At 40.8% G+C, this 21,696-nt stretch overlaps 1 protein-coding gene across 5 annotated transcripts in view; it reads right to left on the reverse strand.

Moving 5' to 3' along the window:
* The window catches only part of CNOT2 (CCR4-NOT transcription complex subunit 2), a 151,353-nt gene that overhangs the window by 51,986 nt on the left and 77,671 nt on the right, over positions 1-21,696 (reverse strand). For 3 of the 5 annotated variants that reach the window (XM_073327792.1, XM_073327793.2, XM_073327791.2), the window contains 2 exons: positions 13,936-14,058; positions 4,961-5,017 (listed from right to left, as the gene is read on the reverse strand). In XM_073327792.1, coding sequence (XP_073183893.1) covers positions 4,961-5,017; positions 13,936-14,046 — 168 coding nt within the window. In that variant the 5' untranslated portion in view covers positions 14,047-14,058. The remainder of the gene's footprint in view (positions 1-4,960; positions 5,018-13,935; positions 14,059-21,696) is intronic. The other 2 variants (XM_073327795.1, XM_073327794.2) reach the window with 1 other exon arrangement.

Consider the following 21,696-nt stretch of genomic DNA (forward strand, 5'->3'; position numbering starts at 1 on the left):
CGTTTGCTGTGCCCTCGCTGGAGTGCCGCGGTGCCAGTGCGAACGAGGTGTTGCTTTATTGCTCTCTGACCAGCCTCCGGAAAATGTCCCATAATCTCCTCAAGTCAAGTGGCCACTCTTGTCATTGTTTGGAATCGCTGCAGGAATGCGGAAATGCCCTCTGAAAGCTCCGTTTCTGACAGCCGGCTGCTTATCTGCTCTGAGACAAAGCAATCATTAGTGTGGAATGCTGTGAGAGAGAGAGAGGCACGGGCGGGAAGGGGGTCTGCTGCTGTATGAACTTACAAGACAGCATGCTGACATGCTCTCAGCCCCCCAAAAACCTACTCTCTCCCCCCACATACACACAACACACTCCCTGTCACACCCCACCCCACTTGAAAAGCACACTGCAGCCACTTGAATGCTGGGACAGCTGCGCATAATGCACCACTCCCAATGCCGCTGCAAGCACTGCAAATGTGGCCACACCAGTGCGCTTGAAGCTGTCAGTGTGGACAGCCTGCAAAGCTTTCCCTACTGTGCTCTCCGAAGGCTGGTTTAACTCAAAGCGCTCTACATCGGCAAGTGTAGCCATGCCCTAGGATATTATTTAAATTCACTGCAAGTAGCACTGGATTAACTCACATGATCCTGCTAGTATTGAAACTCTGGCCTCCTAAAATAGAGAGACTGAAAGGACTTCAGTATCCTGGATACCCAAAGAGAAAATTTTCCTAGATTATGTATCAGTGATGCTTTAGAAGAGGAAGAGTTTTGTGTATGCAAATACTGTTATGTTGGACAAGTTTCTTTCTGACTGACCCTCTGACAAGGATGTAAACAGTAAATTTAATTAGAAATTCTGAAGTGATGGCTTTTGCTAGTGAGAGAAACAGATGGTATCTTGGTACACCTGCATGGTAGAAAGAACTCTGATAGTGTGGCATTTTTGACCAAGCTATGCATGAAGTAGAAATGGGACAATGAGCGTGTGGCCAGGAAGATGAGTGAAGATGGTATTAAGTCATATTTGTGACTCCTTTATTCTTAGGCCAGCTAAGGCCTTGCCTGGGCCCCATATGTAAATTAAAGTAGCCCTATCTACTTGCAGCCATGAAGGACTGGTTCCAGTAGCTAACAGCAGCTGGAGCACAAAGATGGTCTAACCACACCACACCATCTTTCCATCATCCCTACTTCTTATGCTAGGGGATGTGGTAATGAGTGGCGTAGATCTCTACACCACTCAGGTATTTATATACAGTACTGGAGGAACACACTGGTGATCAGAGCCAATTCATTTAAAGCCCCTTTGCACTACTGAACAGACATAATGGTGCCACAGCACAATAAAGAATCAAGCACTGTATTTCTAATGTGGACTTCAAGTCTCAGTCCCAGCTAATACATTCTTTACTTGTCTAAAGTGATTTAATTTTGAACTGTTTATGTACCTACACTGATTACCATTTTGTTGTTGTGTAGGCACCTGTTTTAGATGTTGGCTTTTTAATGGCAATGTGTGATTTAAGTATAAGGAAAATTGGGTGGTAACCACTTGCAAATGTTAAAATTTAATGACAGCCACTATATATTGACGGTCAGGAGAGTATAGCAATTTTTTTTAAAACAGTAGGATTAAATTAAAGATTGTTTAATATGGCATCCTAAGTATGTACTATTAGGAAATACAAGAGGCTTAATACTCTGTATTTTACCTAAATTTCAGGTGAGCTGGAAAGGCACATGAGGCGTGATTTATTAGTTTACCATGAAGGGTACATTGGATATCTAATGTATTTGATTTTGTTGTTAAACTCATTTGCATTTTACAGCAATATTTAACCTTAGGCTGAAGGATTATCATCCGTATTATAGTAACATTACTATATATTACTATATAGTATATGTTTTATTATATATTACTATATTATTATATTATTATATAGCATACTATTATTATAGTATTATATATTACTATATTATTATAGTAATCAGACACTATGTTTAATAATCAATAATAATTTTTAAAACAGCAGCAAAGAACAGACAATAGTATAGCCAACCTGATTACTGTCATGGATTACTTTGTGGAATGCCTTGGAATAATTCAGAGAAAATAAAAAAAAAAGAGTACAAATAAACTAATTTTCTCTCATATACATAGGCGTTCACTGGTCTGCATACTGTGGGTGATTGGAAAAGTGGGTGATTGACCTGATGGAAGAGCCAATTCCTAGGGAAAATATCAAATACAAGGCTACTTTTCTCTTATAGGAATTGACAAAAATACACAGTTGACCTAATTCACATATTTTAATTTTATTGTTTGCAAAATTTAAAATAAAAGGCAACAGGACCAAAGACTGCAACAACTGAGGTGAGAAAGTCACTCTTGTGCTGCTTGGGTAAGGAGTTGCAAATCTTAAGTGGCCACAATGCAAGTCTTAGAGTAACAGCCGTGTTAGTCTGTATTCGCAAAAAGAAAAGGAGTACTTGTGGCACCTTAGAGACTAACCAATTTATTAGAGCATAAGCTTTCGTGAGCTACAGCTCACTTCCTCACACAAAACTCTTATCACCCCAAAACAGTTGTGAGGTCCAACAACACTCCTCTCAGATTCTAGACTTAGATATAAGAAGGAACTGCAACAAACACATTCTAACAAGAAACAACTGACTGGGTAACTGAACTGGTTTCTATTATATATGCCTTCATTATCTTCAGATTGGTTATTGCAATGCAGTTTATCTAGGCTTGATAATATCAGCCCTGAAAAAGTTGCATGCACATTCATTTGAAGTTCCTCAGAAGTTTGTGAAATAATCATGCTCTAAAGCTCCCGTAGCAAAGCTGAAGCTGTTTTCCTAGATGGAAGGAGTGGGCAGGTCTACGCTACCGGTTAAATTGATCTAACTTGCGTTGCTGGGGGGAGGGAGAAGAAGGTGCTTTTTCACACCCCTGAGCGACAAAAGTTTTGTGTAGTCCACACTGGTGCTATGTCGGCGAGAGACACTCCTACCAACGCAGCTTATGCTTCTCCCCCAGGTGGAGTAATTATGCCGACGGGAGAGCGGTCTCCCATTGGCATAGCGCATCTTCACCAGATGTAGCGCTGTAGTGTAGACTTGCCCAGTGTAAGCTCTGGTCAATGAAGTGCTGCCTCAGTCCAGTACAGTGAACCTAACTCAGAGGAAGAAGTAGGAAAAAAGAGCCTAAACTGCCTCAAATCTTGTAGAATGAGCAAATTTAAATCCACAAATAATATCCAGACCAATGGATAACTAAACATATGAGAAAGGTTGATAATTATCATCCGAGTCAGATATGTACACCAAACACAGGACAATCATTCTGTATCTGTGTTACTTTGTTTCTGTTATTTATCCAGCACAACAGGTACCATTTGAATGACCTAAGTAGATGAATCACAGTTTTAAAGGGAGACAACACTATGTTGACCATTTAACAAAATTAGAAGTCAAGCCAACAAATAAACTAGATCTATCATATTATTCTGGTTTATCTTTCATTTTATTAATAATTCTCCTTTTATATTAATGTAACTTAAAATAGACCACCGCAAAATCTCCCCCAAAATTAGGTTTTATAACAAGCATTTACAAAATGTAAGACCAATAAAACCATTTCTCTAAGTTATTAAAGTTCCAATTAAGAGTTTAAAATAAACATTTACAGTGAAGTATTTGCAATAGTCAAAATATTTATAAGCACTGAGAATTTGAAGTGAAAATAACTATCAACTTCATTATTTAACTTGAGGAAATGTAAGAAATAAACTGCCTAAATAGTGAAAAACAAACTGATTTTTATAATTCCTTCAGTTTTAATAATGTAAGGTGTAAGTGATATCATTAACAAGTTTGTTGTTGTTTTTTTTAAAGTTTAGCATCGCTTTAAAACTCATATATACAATACTAAGGTATACAATATGAATTATTAATCAGACAAGAGATTACTAGAAAATTTGTAATTAGGTATTATGGAAGACGCCATGAGTGATTAAGACTAAACTGATAAAACAGACATTTTAATCAGATTAAGAGACTGGCTGCAGTTTATTAATAGATGAATAATGAAGGTGAAAGAATGAACATTAAACACGTAAATACATTACTAACACAATGCATTACATTCACTATATACTTAAAGAGCCATTTATAATACAGAAGCATGGAAGAGGAGCATGATTGCATGCATGCAATGGAGTCTGGTCCAAAGAACCACTTGAAATTTTAGTACTCATTTGCATTCACCAATTATCTTATACTGTTGGTTTAAAAATAGGTGTGTTAGACATAGCTTTATAGTAAAGAATAGAAACAATTTTGCGGTATATTGAAAGACTTGCATAATGGCTTAACTCTCTTGTAATTAGGCTTGGCAGAATTCAATTTTTATCTTTCTATGATTTCAACAGATATACTGATGTTTCTATTAACCTTTTTTAGATTTTTTATCAAATAGATGTTCACAGTTGTGCAGAACTATGGGTTAAACTTTTTTCTTCTATTTTTATCCATTTAAATTTTCACAATTCTGGGAAATTATGGGGAGGGGAGTTAGACAATTATTTAATGACCGTAGATATATGCAATTCAAAAAATTAAAGTTTTAAAACCACTGAAAACACAAATTGCCATCATCACGTCAGAATATACATAGTAAATATCCTTAAATAGAACTCTGAAGTTCTCAAGCAGCATTTTTCTTAATTTGCCGATCTGTATATTTCTATTCTTACAGATGAAAAGATTTTTTCATTGGTTTGTGTGTTTACAGTGAAAGACCTTTACAGATAAAAATCTAATCCTTCCAAGCCTACTTATAACCTATGTTAAATAAAAATTCTTAAATCAGTAGTTTGCTGATAGTTATAATTCTACCATGAGAAACTGATTTTTCTCCATTTCCTTTACTATATACATTCCAGTTTGTTTAAAAAAAAAAAATTACCTGTAATTTCTTAAAATGTGACTCAGAGATGCATTTTACTTCCTCCCTCTCTGCAAACTGAAGGACAATATAAAGTACAAAACATGAATACCTGTTTTCCTCTCTAGCCAAGTAACACTGGTTTATGTTTACATGCCCAAACTAGATAGGTCAAAAGCAGATATCTTATAGGTAATAAATATAGGTAATACAGTATAAATTCCAAACACTTGGCTCTCCCATCATGCAGTATACATTTATTATGAAAGCAATTATTTTTTAAGTTGTAGCAACTGTTTGATAAACATATTATAAATTGTTACAATGTTGCCACATGTTTTTAACATTATACAATGGATGTTTATATTTGGTCAAGGTAGTTAAGTCCAAAGCAGACGGCAAAGAGATCTCACAAAACTGGGTGACTGGGCAACAACACAGCAGATTAAATTCAAATGTTGATAAATGCAAAGTAATGCACATTGGAAAACATAATCCCAACTATACATACAAAATGATGGGGTCTAAACTACCTGTTACCACTGAAAGAGATCTTGGAGTCATTGTGGATAGTTTTCTGATAACATCTGCTCAATGTTCAGCGGTAGTCAAAAAAGGTAACAACGTTAGGAACCATTAGGAAAAAGTGATAGACAAGACAGAAAATATCATAATGCCGCTATATAAACCCATAGTACGCCCACGTCTTGAATATCGTATACAGATCTGGTCGTCCCATCTCAAAAAATATATATATTGGGATTGGAAAAGGTAAAGAGAGGACAACAAAAATGATTATGGGTATAGAACAGCTTCCATATGAGGCCAAAACTAGAACAGGATTTTAAAAAGAACCTGGTAAGTTCCTGGCAGATAAGTCCATCAGTGGCTATTAGTCAGGATGGACAGGGATGCAATACCATGCTCTGAGTTTCCCTAGCCTCTGTTTGCCAGACACTGGGAGTGCACTTGATTGCCTGTTCTGTTCATTCCCTCTGAAGCACGCCAGCATCGGCCACTGTCGGAAGATAAGATATTGGGCTAGGTCAGTGGCTCTCAAACTTTTGTACTGGTGACCCCTTCCACATAGCAAGCCTCTGAGTGTGACCCCCCCATATAAATTAAAAACACTTTTTAATATGTTTAACACCATTATAAATGCTGGAGGCAAAGCAGGGTTTGGGGTGGAGGCTGACACCTTGCAACCCCCCATGTAATAACCTCACGACCCTCAGTTTGAGAACCTCTGGGCTAGGTGGACCACTGGTCTGACCTGGTATGGCTGTTCTTATGTCCAGCAAGAAATTTCCTCAGACTGTTGTCAAATGATAGCAATGCTCCTTTTCTTCATCTCTTAAAATGTCAATAAAAAGCTTTTTCACCTATAATGAGGTGAATGAAGAGTGTCTCTGATCTCTCACACAGGACAGCAGGCTTCCATCTCCACTGCTTTCTGCATTAGCAATATCATCAGCTATTGTAGGGAAATGGCACTTAAGGTCCGAGTTTTGTATAGTAAGCAGGGGAAATGATTTTGACACAATTTTATTTTAAAATATATTTTTAAGGTTTATGAAAATACACGTCTCTTATTAACATTAAACCTATCATGCTAATCTGATTTTTGCCAGAGATGAACTTTCCACTTTATTCAAATGGATCAAGGCTAGTCATCCATTACTAAATAATTATTTTATCATCTAAATTAATGCTACTAAAACACCCAGTCCTAACCCCACTGTACCTAGTTCCTTGTAATATCAGAGGATTCCATGGGCATGCTTTTGACACACAGCCCTAAATGTAATATCTGAAGTTAAACAGTGAATCTGTCAAATTTTTAGCTAAAAGCCTCTCAAACATTAACTAAAGGCATTTAAGCAAAAGTTTCTCAAGGGAACAATACACTGTTGTTTTATTCATTATCCCAGCAAGTTGCAGCAGAAGGCAGAGATGTCAAACTCTAAGGCTAAACACTATATTCAGCAGCCTGAAAAAAAAATGTCTCCTAAAGACGTACTACACAAAAGCCAGTAAGAGTTTCTATCTCCAACCGAGACCTAATATTTGTAATGGATAAAACTTTAAAAATACCAAAATAACTTGTGTTAGAGTACTGTATGTAGCGACAAAATAAAAACATTAACAAATGGAAGATAAGGAACTAAAAATTACTAAGATGATAAATATTTATAATAGAGCTTTGAAAGCATAAACATCTATAAGTGATAGTCATTATTACAAATATGGAGCCCCAAATCTGAATGTGGTCTGTAAGTGCCCCTGCAATACCAATAGTAAAAAAAAAAAAAAAAAAAAGAGAAAAAACCCTACAACCCCCAAACCATCCTGTTCCCAACCAAACACTGTCTTTTGATCTCAAAGCAGAATGGCAAAACACAAAAATAAAAGCAACTACATATGAAGGGTATTAAAACTCAGTAAAAGAAGAAAAAGCAGACTTCTGTTGCATACTTCTTTCAACATCCAAAATATAGCAATCCAAAATGGTGGGCTGAACTCCTATCTTTAAATGACAGCAACTCTACATGATCAGGTGGTGTGATGACAACCTCAAACCGCATTTTGCCTCTCAAGATATTACAAGCAAAAGCTTCCAATCAAAGGTATTTACAGTTCAAAATCTTTCTAAGGCCGCTTGCAACAACCTAAAAGTGTGTGGTAGGGAACATTTTCAAAGCTCTGAGACTCCTACTATCACATCAGCAAGAAATTTTTCCCTATCAGATGATGTATGCCAGATGTGGCCTTCCCCCCTCGCCCTCCTTCTGTAATGCAGCTCCTATCCCCATGCAAGAAAAGCTTCTGTCAATTTCTCATGAGTCGCTTTTGAAAAAATGAATTTGATGGTCAGAACAAAACATCAAGCCTTGAGAAGATGAAGCCTGGAAACTATAGAAGAATTCAGATTTTCCAGACAAGACAAATCTAGTGAACTAATCCAAAGATTATGCTGATGTCACTGATTTTCTTTGTTCTGTAGCCTATTTTGTCAAAGGACTGGGAGAGAAAACCAAACACCAAATCATGGAAAAAGCATTTACTGCAAAAACTAATTCACAAAACATGATGTTCTTTCTTTTGTCATTACAGATGCAAACTGACGGAAATAGATTTGTCTGTGAGAAGTGAAATTATTTGCGGTTGAATGGTTATGTTATGGGATGCAATCCAGACCAGTGAAAAGTTGTGTCACTGTTTACCTCAAGTGCATCACAATGCCTTGATTTTGTGGGTGTCGCAGGCAGAGAGCTAGAGTAGCAAGGCACTGACGGTTAGAGGTGACAACTTCATCCACTCTCGTCTGTGAGCCAACATGTAATTAGAACATCAGCCAGTATATTTTTTTCTCCTCAGAAGAGGACAGAGCTCAGAAGAAGAAGATACTTTTCTGACCAAAGCTCACAAAATAATTGGATTCAGAATTATCACCCGTTTGGATGCAGTAGTCACATTGTCAATTCAAATTAGAATCACTTTTGTTTCAAGCAGAATTCTGAGTTGTCAAAAGAAGATCAAGATGCTTGATGCGCTATAAAAATGTATATTCAATTCTTTTGCCAAAGACAATAGTCTACCTTGAGTCACATGTTGACTCTTGTCCAGTGCAATCCATAGCAACAGCATTTATGGGTGTTTTACCCATAGCCGTTCCATTCACCTCAAAAGCACAGGAGGGTCGCTGATGACAGGTGAAATGAGTGAAGATTTACAGACTCCAAGCCATGAACACCCAATATGGAAGAAGAGGAGAAGGATTAGATGACTGGAGTGGAGTCTGATCTATGAAACCACTGCACTATACATGAAGTCAACAGACACAGTGAATTAAGATTGTCCAGGTTCTGGGTGGGCAGGTGAGTCACTGAACTACATATGGAATTCTTCCACAACAGAAGATCTCAACTCTGGTTATCTAGAACTGAACTTCCTAGTGAGAATCTAGGTAGACTCTGATATATCCTTTTTCTACACTACAGAGTTTTGTCAACAAAGGAGGTGTACACACTGCAATGCGCCTTCCATCAACAAACTCTCCTGCTTTGCTGACAAAATAACACCATCTTGACAAAAGGCATAGAGCTTTTTGCAGCAACGTTATATCGACAAAGTGTGAGTGTAGACATCACGCTTGGTTATGTTCCAATAAATGGCCTACAGGAGGTGTCCCACAATGCCCATCCTGACCACTCTGGTCAGCAGTTCGAACTCCGCTGCCCTGCACAAAGGTACACAGACATCTGCCCTTCCCCCTTTAATGGCCTGGGAATTTTTGAAATTCCACTTCCTGTTTGCTCGGAGTGGACACTTCACATCGCATCTTCCCATCTGACCAGGGCGGCTCCACACAGCAAACGCTCTCCGCTTGGAGCACACCTGAGTTGTTGGATCTGCTGGCACTGTGGAGAGAAGAGGCTGTGCAGTTCCAGCTCCGCTCCAGCTATAGAACTTCGATACCTATGGTCAGATTTCTCGTGGCATGATGGATAAAGGCTATGAACAGGACAGGCAGCAGTGCCGTGCACAGATAAAAATAGCTGAGGCAGGTGTACCAGAAAGCAAGGGAGTCAAACTGTCGCCCTGATGCTGCACCAAAGACCTGCCACTTCTATAAAGGAGCTGGATGCCATCCTCAGTGGAGACCCCACTGCCACCGCCAAGAGCCCTGTGGATACTTCGGCAGGGCTGGAGTCAGTGGACTCAACCCCAAGGACGAAGTCATGGACAAGGAGGTCGAGTTGGAGGACAATGTGAAGCACACAGCAGGATCGTCCAGTGATGAGGCAAAGCAGGACCTCTTTTCCACTTCGGAGGGATCTCGCCTGTCCCAGCAGTCCATCTCTGGCATGCATGATGCAGGACAGAAGAGCTCTGATCAGTTGAGTTGATGCTGCTCAGTTATATGAGGCAGAGTTGTCCTTTGCTTTGCATATTCTTGAAGTGGGTGAAGGAATAGAAATGTAAACGACTAGCTGTGTTTGTGTGTGCTTCACATTCCCTGCTGTGCAGCTAAACAGTGCGGCAGAACAGTGTGTTAATGCACACACAGGTTTTACAGGAATCCTGCAGAGAGATCTCTAGGAAAAACTTTTCTGCAGATACTCGCCAATCCTCTGCCGAAGGTTCCATGGCAGAGCCGCTTTGTTCCTTCCCCTGTTGTAGGAAACTTTCCCATGCCAATCAGCAACCACTTATGCAGGGACCAAAGCGGTACACAGGCGAGCAGCTTAGGGACCCGGTCTGAAGCCGCACGGATGAAGGAGATGCACTCTTGCATCCTTGCTTACCATCAGGAGTGAGATATCAGCTTCAACGGCCCCCGTCTGTGGAAAATGGTGGCAGCGTTTACAATATTGTTCCAAGTTGCCTGCAGTGTTACCCTTAAAAAACCACCTAGACTCTTTGCCCCATCTTGAGCACCCCTTTCCTCCCCCCCAGGCCGAAATCACCATGTTTAGGGCATTCGCTGAGCTGTGTGCTTGCTAAGGGACAGTGAGAAACTGATTCATTTAAAAATGCACATCTTTTACTACAATGATTCGATGCTAGGAGTGCATTAAATCATGCTTCTGTTTATTGTTCCTTGTTCTTCTGCAGATGTGGCCTTCAGGGGAACCTCCCTACACACCAGCAGATAAGGAAGTGACCAAGGAGGAGCAAGGACGACATGTTTCGAGAGGTGCTCCAACCCCCAGAGGCCAGAAAACAAGAACATAGGGTGTGGAGAGAAACTTTAAAAGAAAATTATAAAACAGGCAGGACAGAAAGGAGAGCCAGGAGTGAATTTTAATGGGGCAGATGGAGATGATCAGAGTGATGGAGGAGCAAATGGAGATGTTGAAGTCCCTAATCACGCTGCAGGCAGAATACATGCATGCTCCCCTTCTCTTCCCCTCCCACAAACCGATACAGAACTGCTTTTCAAGCCCTCCCCAAACTCCTCCCACACATTCCTTGCAACTTCCAAGAACGTCTCAGTACCCCATTCATGCCACCACTTCGGACAGCTTCCAAAATGATAGCTGGACTAACACACAGCTGTAAGAGCCTATGCTGCCTTTCACTGTTATCTCCCTTCCCACGAAGCCTTGTGTGTGTGTTATTAATTGGTATTTAATAAAAACACTCTCTGAAAGATAACCAAATCTTTCGTTGTCTCCTACATATGGTGGTTGCTGCTGGAATTAATACAATGGCAATTTGATCATTTGCTGACTACAGGAACCATCAAAATTTCCATGCAAGGTGGCAAGTTACCAAAGCATGGCAGAGTGCTGTATAGAAAGACACATTACTGTTGCTCTTTGTCAAAATGGTGCCTCAAAGCCTCCATGATTCAAATAGCACCCCCTTGTGCCTCTCTAATAGCCCTGGTATCTAGCTGCTCAAAATCAGTTGCCAGGCAATCAACCTCCATGCTCCACTCCAGAGGAAACTTTTCACCCTTAGCCTCACAAATATTATGGAGCACACAGTAGGTTGCTATGGACATGGGAATATTTTCCTCATTTAAATTTAATCTGCCATAAAGGCAGGGCCAGCATGTTGTTTAATCTGCCAAAGGCACGTTGTATGGTCATTCTGCACCTGCTCAGCCTATTGTTGAAGCGCTCCTTGCTGCTGTCCAGGTTTCCCATGTGAGGCTTCATGAGTCATGGGAGTAAGGGGTATGCTGGGTCTCAGAATCACTATGGGCATTTCAACATTCCCCCACTGGAATCTTCTGGTCTGGAAAAAAAGTCCCTGCTTGCAGTTTTCTGTACACTCCAGTGCTCCTGAAGATACGTGCATCAAGCACCTTCCTGGACCACTCCGCGTTGATGTCAGTGAAACACCCCCGGTAATCCACAAACACCAGCAATACCATAAAGAAGTACCCCTTTCTATTAATATCCTCCATCACAAGATGGTCCAGGGCCAAAATTGGGACATGCCTGCCATTTATTGCCCCGCCACAGTTATGGAATCCCATTGCCACAAAGCCATCCACTATTTCACACACGTTGTCAAGAGTCACAGTCCTTTCGTAGCAGGATGTGACTAATGGCCCTGCACACTTGTGTTAATGCAGTCCCAACAGTGGACTTCCCAGCTCCAAACTGATTTGTGACTGACCAGCCGCAGTCTGAAGTTGACAGCTTCCACACAGCAATCACCATGCGCGTCTCCATTGAGAGGGCAAGCTCCGCACACAGTTCCAGTAAGGTGGCTTTCCGCATCTGAAAGCTCTGCGGCCACTGCTCATCATCCCAGACCTGCATAACAATGCAATCCCACCACTCAGTGCTTTGTTCCGGAGCCCAAAAGCAATGGTGCACCATGTGCAGCTGCTCTGTGAATGCCAAAAGTAATCTGGTGTTGCTTCTTTCCATGGTACACAACAGGTCAGGCACCTCTGATTCCTGTTCAGATTGGATGCTCATGATATACTGCATGACCAGCCGTTATCTGTTCATAACAGTAGAGAGCAATGCAAGATCCATCTTTTCAGACAGAGATAGAGGGCGCACAGTAAACAGGGGCCATTGAAAGATGCTGCAAAATGCAGTCAGAAGCCCATGGAATGATGGGACAGAAAAATTTGCGTAATTCGACGCTGAGCGAACACCCATGATGCCCTGAGATCCACTCCACCTTCCCACAACTCCTAGCAGCAGAAGGTGGTAAGTAGCACAGTGGAACAGTTAACCACAGTCCACTGCTCTCACTATCAATGCTAGAGCACCAATTGTGGATGCTCTCTGCCAATAGAAAGAGCATCGGCATAACTGGAGTTGACAAAACACTGTAGTGTAGGCAAGGCTCTCAAATACTCTTAGAATCTCTTGAACTACTTGTGGTGCTGTTTGTTGCCCAGACACTTGCATTAAGTCATCCAATTATAAGACAAGACTTCAGGTGCCCTTCCCTTCGTTTTGCTGCTTTCACCTTGGTAAAGTCTTAGTGTTGAAGCTAGCTTAAATGGCAAACCAGACCACCACTATAGTGACAGCTGTTATATAAATAGTTAGCTAGAGGCAGAAAATATAGTTTTGCATCTAGAGTATGCGTTTTAAACATGGTCTAGAACCCTTCCTTTACTAAAACGTAATGGGGAAAAAGCTCTCCGTTTACCACTTGAAAAAAATTCTAAATAGCCTGACTGTTGAAAGGAAATATATAGTGACAGTGCTTCAAAAGTGTCGAGTCAAACAATTCCTTAAAGCAGTAAAGGAATGTTACCCTCTCAAAAGGATATACCTTGCTGGAATAGGAGGCAATCATGGGAAAAGTGTTCTAACAAACTACTATAGACCTTTATGTTTTGCATAATCATACTAAGTCCTCAATTTTGAGTTTTCTAGAAGAACTTTGTTCTTCTACATGCTTCTGAACTTTTAGAATCCCCCTGCCTTGCGGGGTGGAGGTGGGGGAAGGAATAATATAGTTTATTTTTTCCCAGTAGATTTGAGGAATCTTTTTTGCATCCTAATCCTCAATTTAATTCTTGATTTTATGGGAGACAGAAGCTAGTGAGTCCTATGCATATTTGGCCACGAAGGAGTCAGGTGTCTGGTAGCACCTGTGAAAGAAGGAGTCCCTTTTATTTAGAGAATAAGCAATGCTTCAACAATGGGCAGGAAACACAACATCAGGGACAAAAAAGAAAGGAATGTTCTTGTGCAATGGCCAGGGCTGGACATGCTCCTAATCCTTCTCAAATAGCTGAATTTGAAAAGTAGATCCAGTCCATCCATCTAGGACTTTTTTGGGAACTAAACTACCTTTATCTCTAGCTGAGAAACTATGAGTAGGGCACTGAAGCAGTTCATTTGAACTACCTGTGAGGCCCACACACCAACTAATTTACATAGGCTACAGCTTAAAGGAATACCCTTGAGTACAGGACATTCTGTCCTTATTTCAATTTCATCCATCTTGTTATGAGATTAATCCATTATTAAAGGGCAAAATATTATGTTTGCTCATCTTACATCTTTTTCCGACCGATGTGGGAACATTGAAGACTGGCTGTAGTACATGTTTTCATCGTGGTAGTCACTGTCGACCCCCTCTACAAACTTCTTTCTTGAAGCACCAAACATGCTGTTTGTCACCTAAAATGATAAGAAAAATGATTACACTCTATACACAGTAGCTTTCCAAAGAAGCAAAAGGGATAAGGCAATTTGTATATTAACAGTCACTTTTAAAAAAAAAAATACAGTTTGTGTTGTTACATATTTTTATGCTATTATGCAGCACTGTTATGCTAGAGAAATACTTCTGTACTACAGAATGGCATAAACATTTCATGGGCATATTCTACTACTAAATGCTGAGTTTTGATTGACACCTAAATAAATAAGGAAATACTGTCATCCCTCTTACTGGATTACTATGATATTTCAAGATCCCTTAAAACCCAAAAGCAAAAGCATTACATTAATTTTATATTAACAGAACTCCAGAGCAAAGGCGCAAAAGCATACATTATGTTGTGGAACATGGGGAGACTTCTTTTAAATCAGTGTACTTCTGCATATAAAGCTTTTGTTTGCTTTCAGCAAAGTTTCAGAATACCAGGTAAGCATTTCAATGCAATGATAAAAAAAATTATACCTGCTAATGTGGAAATTTCTATAGAATGAAAAAAGTCCTGGTTAGAAATGTGAACTTCAGTGCCTCATTCTCAGATATTTCTGATACTCTGTAGTAGTCATTTTGATTTCTGGTTCTAGGAACTCAAGAATAGTTTTGACAAAGTAAAAGATTACAAAGCCACACTTATTTGGGGAGCTGGTAGGAACCCTTATATTTAGGTTGTTTAACACTTTCCATTCTAAAGGATTTTTGCACCCTTTTCTTGGAGAAGTATTAACACATACATGCTTGCAGTCAGTCTTTGATATTCACCAACGTCTCAGGCTGTAAACATTCCTTTTTTCTTTGTCCCATAAGATTCCATTCAGATTTAGCAAAATTGTCAAAAATATTTAGTTGCTATTTCCTCTCCCTTGCTTTCCTTCGACCTCTGGAAAATTTTGGTAGCGTCTCAAAACCGCTGAACGTTCTAAAAACTCCAGCTCAAGCCACTGCCAGAGCAGCAGCACCATCACCATCACCACACTTTACTGGCAATACCTGGAAGCTGCCAGAGCCAGTGCAGCAAGGGGTGGGGTAGAGTTGATTGTGAGAGAGCTGGGTTTGGCTTCCCATGCCAATCCCTCCCACCGCCCAAAGTGCGCAGGAGAGCTCTGACCTCTTGGGGGTGGCATGGGAGGACAAACTAGGCCAGACATACCCAGACCCAGAATATGGCTTCAGTGTCTCATTCCCCCACGCTCTGGGATAAAAATCCTTCTTCTGCCAGCTACTGAAGTTATACCTATAGCTCAAGCGGTGAAGTCTGTGCCGAAGACTCAGGCTTCAAATTCTGCTGACGATGCACGATGCAGAGATTGTCAGTTACATATAACAGACAGATACCTACTTTTACTTTTGTCCTTTAAAAAACAACCACCTAGGAAATTATATACAAAAAAGTTAAGAATGTTATTTGGGTTTCAAATTAAAGCATTTGTTAGGAAACGCCAGATTTACTTCTGAATGAGAAAGAACATTTTCTACTGTCTCTCTGCAGATTGTTCACTGCAATATTACAGTGAGAGCCTAAAAGATGAAAAATAGCTTGTGTGAAGAAGAGAATAACTATCACTTGTGGAGGCTGGCTACAAATGTAGAGCAATGCTCACTGGCACATATTTTGTCAAATCAGAGTCGTCATAACATAGGTGTGTATACCTGAAAGCACCAGAAAACTGAGCAACTATTAGAAATATCCTTGCAAAAGAAAGAAGGTCTGAGAGCAAGTGGGGCTTTACCCACCACGGTGGAGCTAAAGATAAAAAACTCACTTGCTCATTCTTGAGCCCCAAGAACCATCAGAAAAAGTTAACCAGAAAGATTACTTCCCCATTGCGCTGCAGTGCCTGGTAGACCACAGAGCCCAGTCAGCTACAAGTGCATGATAGACAAACTCAAGAACTCTGGCTCCTCTGAGAAGAGGCAGAAAGAAAGACTCCCCATCAGATACCAAATAAATTAACAGGGAAAGCAGGGTACTTCATCCCTCATCCTGTCTATTTTGGTTTTCCCTTGGCTAATGAACTCATCTCGGAATCACACCAACAGAATCAAGTGTCACTTTGGTTAAGTGTGAATCTGAATGGCTGAAGGTGAGGCAGAGATGACATCTAACGTGTAATGGCAGTACTATATCCACATTGTTATTTCAGTGAGCTACACTTCGCACAATAGCTTCTGAAGGCATGAATGAAGAGGCAGAAAGTGCCATTAGACTTGTCTACAAAGAAAACTCAAGGGATTCCAGAGTCTAGCATTCTGTAAGCTGGAAAGTTAACATAATGAATGCCAATATTTTGTGACTGCAGCAGCAAAGTGTAGGAAAACACTGATATACACATAGCAGCTGAGGAAAAACTAAGGAGTATATTAGATGCATTTTGTCACCAGCTTCCTGATTATGCATATTGATTATTTCATCATACTTCTACTGTGCGAGAGGGCGGGAGAAATGGAGCATGATAGGATTTCCGACCACCACTAAAGCACAGCCAACCTTTGGGCCCATGATTTGGGAGGGAACTAGAAATGTAGAGAGAGAATAATCATTTTTAAAATACAAATGAAAGCTGTGTTTCTAGCCCTTTTCCCAGCTAATGTAGTCTTGAAAATGAAACCAATGTAAGAGGACCACTAGGGTTAAAAGGTACAGGCAGCTAGAACAGTGTAAATCAATTGCAGCCACCCTGGCCGCATGCAGCCCACAGCAGATTTTTTTTGCAGCCACAACAACCTCCAAAGCATGGGCAGAGATTGGGGGGCATAATTCTGCCACAGAATTAATGTTATAGCAGTCTCGGATGATGACACAGCACATGTTGTTAAGTGTTTAAGAACACTTTCATTGCAGATTTGAGAAAACGCAAAGAAAGTACCAATGTGAGATTTTTAAAGATAGCTACAGCACTCGACCCAAGGTTTAAGAATCTGAAGTGCCTTCCAAAATCTGAGAGGCACGAGGTGTGGAGCATGCTTTCAGAAGTCTTAAAAGAGCAACATTCTGATGCAGAAACTACAGAACCTGAACCACCAAAATAAACAAACAAACAAATTAAAAAAAAAAATCAACCTTCCGCTGGTGGCATCTGACTAAGATAATGAAAATGAACATGTGTCGATCCACACTGCTTTGGACTGTTATCAAGCAGAACCTGTCATCAGCATGGGCGCATGCCCCCTGGAATGGTGGTTGAAGCATGAAGAGACACATGAATCTTTAGCGCATCCAGCATGTAAATATCTTGTGACTCCAGCTACAACAGTGCCATGAGAACGCCTGTTTTCACTTTCAGGTGACATTGTAAACAAGAAGCGGGCAGCATTATCTCCTGCAAATGTAAACAAACTTGTTTGTCTGAGCGATTGGTAGAACAAGAAGTAGGATTGAGTGGACTTGCAGGCTCTAAAATTTTAACATTTTATTTTTGAATGTGGGTTTTTTTACATAATTCTACATTTGCAAGTTCAACTTTCCTGATAAAGAGACTGCACTATAGTACTTGTATTAGGTGAATTGAAAAATACTATTTTTTCTGTTTTCTTACAGTGCAAATACTTGTAATCAAAAATAAATATAAAGTAAGCACTTTACACTTTGTATTCTGTGTTATAATTGAAATCAATATATTTGAAAATGTAGAAAACATCCAAAAATATTTAATTAAATGGTATTCTATTGTAGTTTAACAGTGCAATTAATAGTGATTAATTCTTTTAAACGCGTGACAGCCCTACTATAAATTAAAACACCATAACCACCACCACCATCACATATTTATTTGTTTGTCTGAATATATTCAGGGTCACTCAGATTTTATTGATGATGTAAATATTTCAATTGGAAAGTTGACATTAGAATGCCAATTTCAGCCTGTGAATGAAAAAGTAAGTATTCTAAAAGTTAAAAGGGAAGTTATAAAAACATCAAGGTTCTTGTCCTGGCTGACAGTTTAAAAAAGTTATAAAACTGTATAGAAGCCTACAGGAGAATGGGTGAAGACACTGGTGCCTGAAGTGCAAGAGAGGCGTGGCAAGTGCTACATGTAGAATAGGAAAGTTGGAGGAGTTGTGATCCATTAGGGAGCTTGGCTTCCTAGGATCTAGGAATTTCTGGAGAACAGCCAGAACAAGATTCCATATGAAACTGGCTAGCTCACCTTACTTTTCAGTTTTTAAATACTAAATGCATTAGGCATTTCTTTCTCATTCTAACTGTTGTAAACGTGAAATCTGATCAATACTGCTCAACAACAGTTGACCAGTAGTTAGAGTTTACCAATAATCAGTATATAATTTTTCTGACGTAACATGCCTAAAGATAAAAGTAAGTTATAGGAAAGAAGTGATTGAATGGACTCAGTAATGAAAATAGTTAATTCTTCTGAAGTAAAATGTAAGTGTTGTCAAGAGCTAATTAGCAAGATTAAAAATATTTTGTAATCATCTCAGGTAGCGTAAACACTCCTGTCTCCAGGACATGATCCTTTGGGTTTTCTGCATGTCTGGCCTCCCAGTAACTGTCAATAATTCAGACTGGCTTGCTGAATTGCTTGCTCATCAGGACTGAGTTCAACTCCTGATATAAGTGGAAAGTGATTCAGGTGGCCCTGAGATAAAAGTATTATACTAAACATTATTGTACCATATTCACCCCCTCAACACTGTCATAGCATCACCAAGTGTTGCATTCAATACTCAATTCAGTAAGCCTAGTGTAGACCTGCTGGCTGTAAGCTTAGGTGGTGAGCTTCAGATCACCTCATCACTCTAGATCCTGCGCGGGTTTAATGACACAGGCCAATGTACAGCTCCAAAAGATCTTCACTAGAATAGAAAGTCAACAAAGGGGGGAAAAAAAAAAAAAGTGGTGTGGCTAGCTAACACTAGAGTACCACCAGCTTATAAAAGTACATGTTTGCTTCAGCACTTTGCAGTTTAATTGTAGTAAAGTGCACTCATTAACTCCTTCCATTCTCAATCCTGCATCTTTCTCTAATCCCTCCCCTATAACTGGGCTGCCCTCCCTACCACATGTAACACCCATCCTTTCCTCTTAAATACTGCCTCAAAACACAATTCACTTGAATAGTGCAGCCATACTTCTCCACAAAAGTGGTGCTCTTATAGGTGCATTAAAAAAATATCTGCACTACTGACATGGATCAGGAGCCCACTGTGATAGGCACTGTGCAAAATACATGCATCCTCCTGCCCACACACACAAAATGGTCTCTGCCCCCAAAGCGTGTGATATTTTGACTATTGTCTGTCATCTTAAAGTAAAATCCTTGTCTTATCTTCTATATACAGCTGAGCAGATTGTCAGCATTGAGTAAATAATGCTCAGCATTATATAACATGCAAGATACTGCCCCTTGGAGAATTGTCACATGGGATATCATGGAGGAAGCACAGGCAGGAACGTCTGAGAGGGGAGGGCTCCTGCCTCATACTGAGAATGAGGGGCGATCAGCAGGTTCTCTCAAGTGCTTATATATGAATGCACAAACCCTTGGAAACAAGCAGGGAGAACTGGAGGTCCTGGTGATGTCAAGGAATTATGACGTGATTGGAATAACAGAGACTTGGTGGGATAACTCACATGACTGGAGTACTGTCATGGATGGTTATAAACTGTTCAGGAAGGACAGGCAGGGCAGAAAAGGTGGGGGAGTAGCACTGTATGTAAGGGAGCAGTATGACTGCTCAGAGCTCCGGTACGAAACTGCAGAAAAACCTGAGTGTCTCTCGATTAAGTTTAGAAGTGTGAGCAACAAGAGCGATGTAGTGGTGGGAGTCTGCTATAGACCACCGGACCAGGGGGATGAGGCTTTCTTCCGGCAACTCACAGAAGCTACTAGATTGCACGCCCTGGTTCTCATGGGTGACTTTAATTTTCCTGATATCTGCTGGGAGAGCAATACAGTGGTGCATACACAATCCAGGAAGTTTTTGGAAAGCGTAGGGGACAATTTCCTGGTGCAAGTGCTAGAGGAGCCAAATGGGGAGGGGAGCTTTTCTTGACCTGCTTCTCACAAACCGGGAAGAATTAGTGGGGGAAGCAAAAGTGGATGGGAATCTGGGAGGCAGTGACCATGAGTTGGTTGAGTTCAGGATCCTGACACAGGGAAGAAAGGTAAGCAGCAGGATACGGACCTTTGTGCATTCAGGAAAGCAGACTTCGACTCCCTCAGGGAACGGATGGGTAGGATCCCCTGGGGGACTAACATGAAGGGGAAAGGAGTCCAGGAGAGCTGGCTGTATTTCAAGGAATCCCTGTTGAGGTTACAGGGACAAACCATCCCGATGAGTCGAAAGAATAGTAAATATGGCAGGCGACCAGCTTGGCTTAACGGTGAAATCCTAGCGGATCTTAAACATAAAAAAGAAGCTTACTAGAAGTGGAAGGTTGGACATATGCCCAGGGAAGAGTATAAAAATATTGCTCGGGCATGTAGGAATGAAATCAGGAGGGCCAAATCGCACCTGGAGCTGCAGCTAGCAAGAGATGTCAAGAGTAACCAGAAGGGTTTCTTCAGGTATGTTGGCAACAAGAAGAAAGCCAAGGAAAGTGTGGGCCCCTTAATGAATGAGGGAGGCAACCTAGTGACAGAGGATGTGGAAAAAGCTAATGTACTCAATGCTTTTTTTGCCTCTGTCTTCACGAACAAGGTCAGCTCCCAGACTGCTGCGCTGGGCATCACAACACGGGGAGTAGATGGCCAGCCCTCTGTGGAGAAAGAGGTGGTTAGGGACTATTTAGAAAAGCTGGACGTGCACAAGTCCATGGGGCCGGACGAGTTGCATCCGAGAGTGCTAAAGGAATTGGCGGCTGTGATTGCAGAGCCATTGCCCATTATCTTTGAAAACTCGTGGCGAACGGGGAAAGTCCCGGTTGACTGGAAAAAGGCTAATGTAGTGCCCATCTTTTAAAAAGGGAAGAAGGAGGATCCTGGGAACTACAGGCCAGTCAGCCTCACCTCAGTCCCCGGAAAAATCATGGAGCAGGCCCTCAAAGAATCAATCCTGAAGCACTTACATGAGAAGAAAGTGATCAGGAACAGTCAGCATGGATTCACCAAGGGAAGGTCACGCCTGACTAATCTAATCACCTTCTATGATGAGATTACTGGTTCTGTGGATGAAGGGAAAGCAGTGGATGTATTGTTTCTTGACTTTAGCAAAGCTTTTGACACGGTCTCCTACAGTATTCTTGTCAGCATGTTAAGGAAGTATGGGCTGGATGAATGCACTATAAGGTGGGTAGAAAGTTGGCTAGATTGTCGGGCTCAACGGGTAGTGATCAATGGCTCCATGTCTAGTTGGCAGCTGGTGTCAAGTGGACTGCCCCAGGGGTCGGTCCTGGGGCCAGTTTTGTTCAGTATCTTCATAAATGATCTGGAAGATGGTGTGGATTGCACTCTCAGCAAATTTGCGGATGATACTAAACTGGGAGGAGTGGTAGATACGCTGGAGGGGAGGGATAGGATACAGAGGGACCTAGACAAATTGGAGGATTGGGCCAAAAGAAATCTGACGAGGTTCAATAAGGATAAGTGCAGGGTCCTGCACTTAGGAAGGAAGAACCCAATGCACAGCTACAGACTAGG

This window comes from Lepidochelys kempii, chromosome 1 (assembly GCF_965140285.1).
Source record: "Lepidochelys kempii isolate rLepKem1 chromosome 1, rLepKem1.hap1, whole genome shotgun sequence".
Lineage (NCBI taxonomy): Eukaryota > Metazoa > Chordata > Testudines > Cheloniidae > Lepidochelys > Lepidochelys kempii.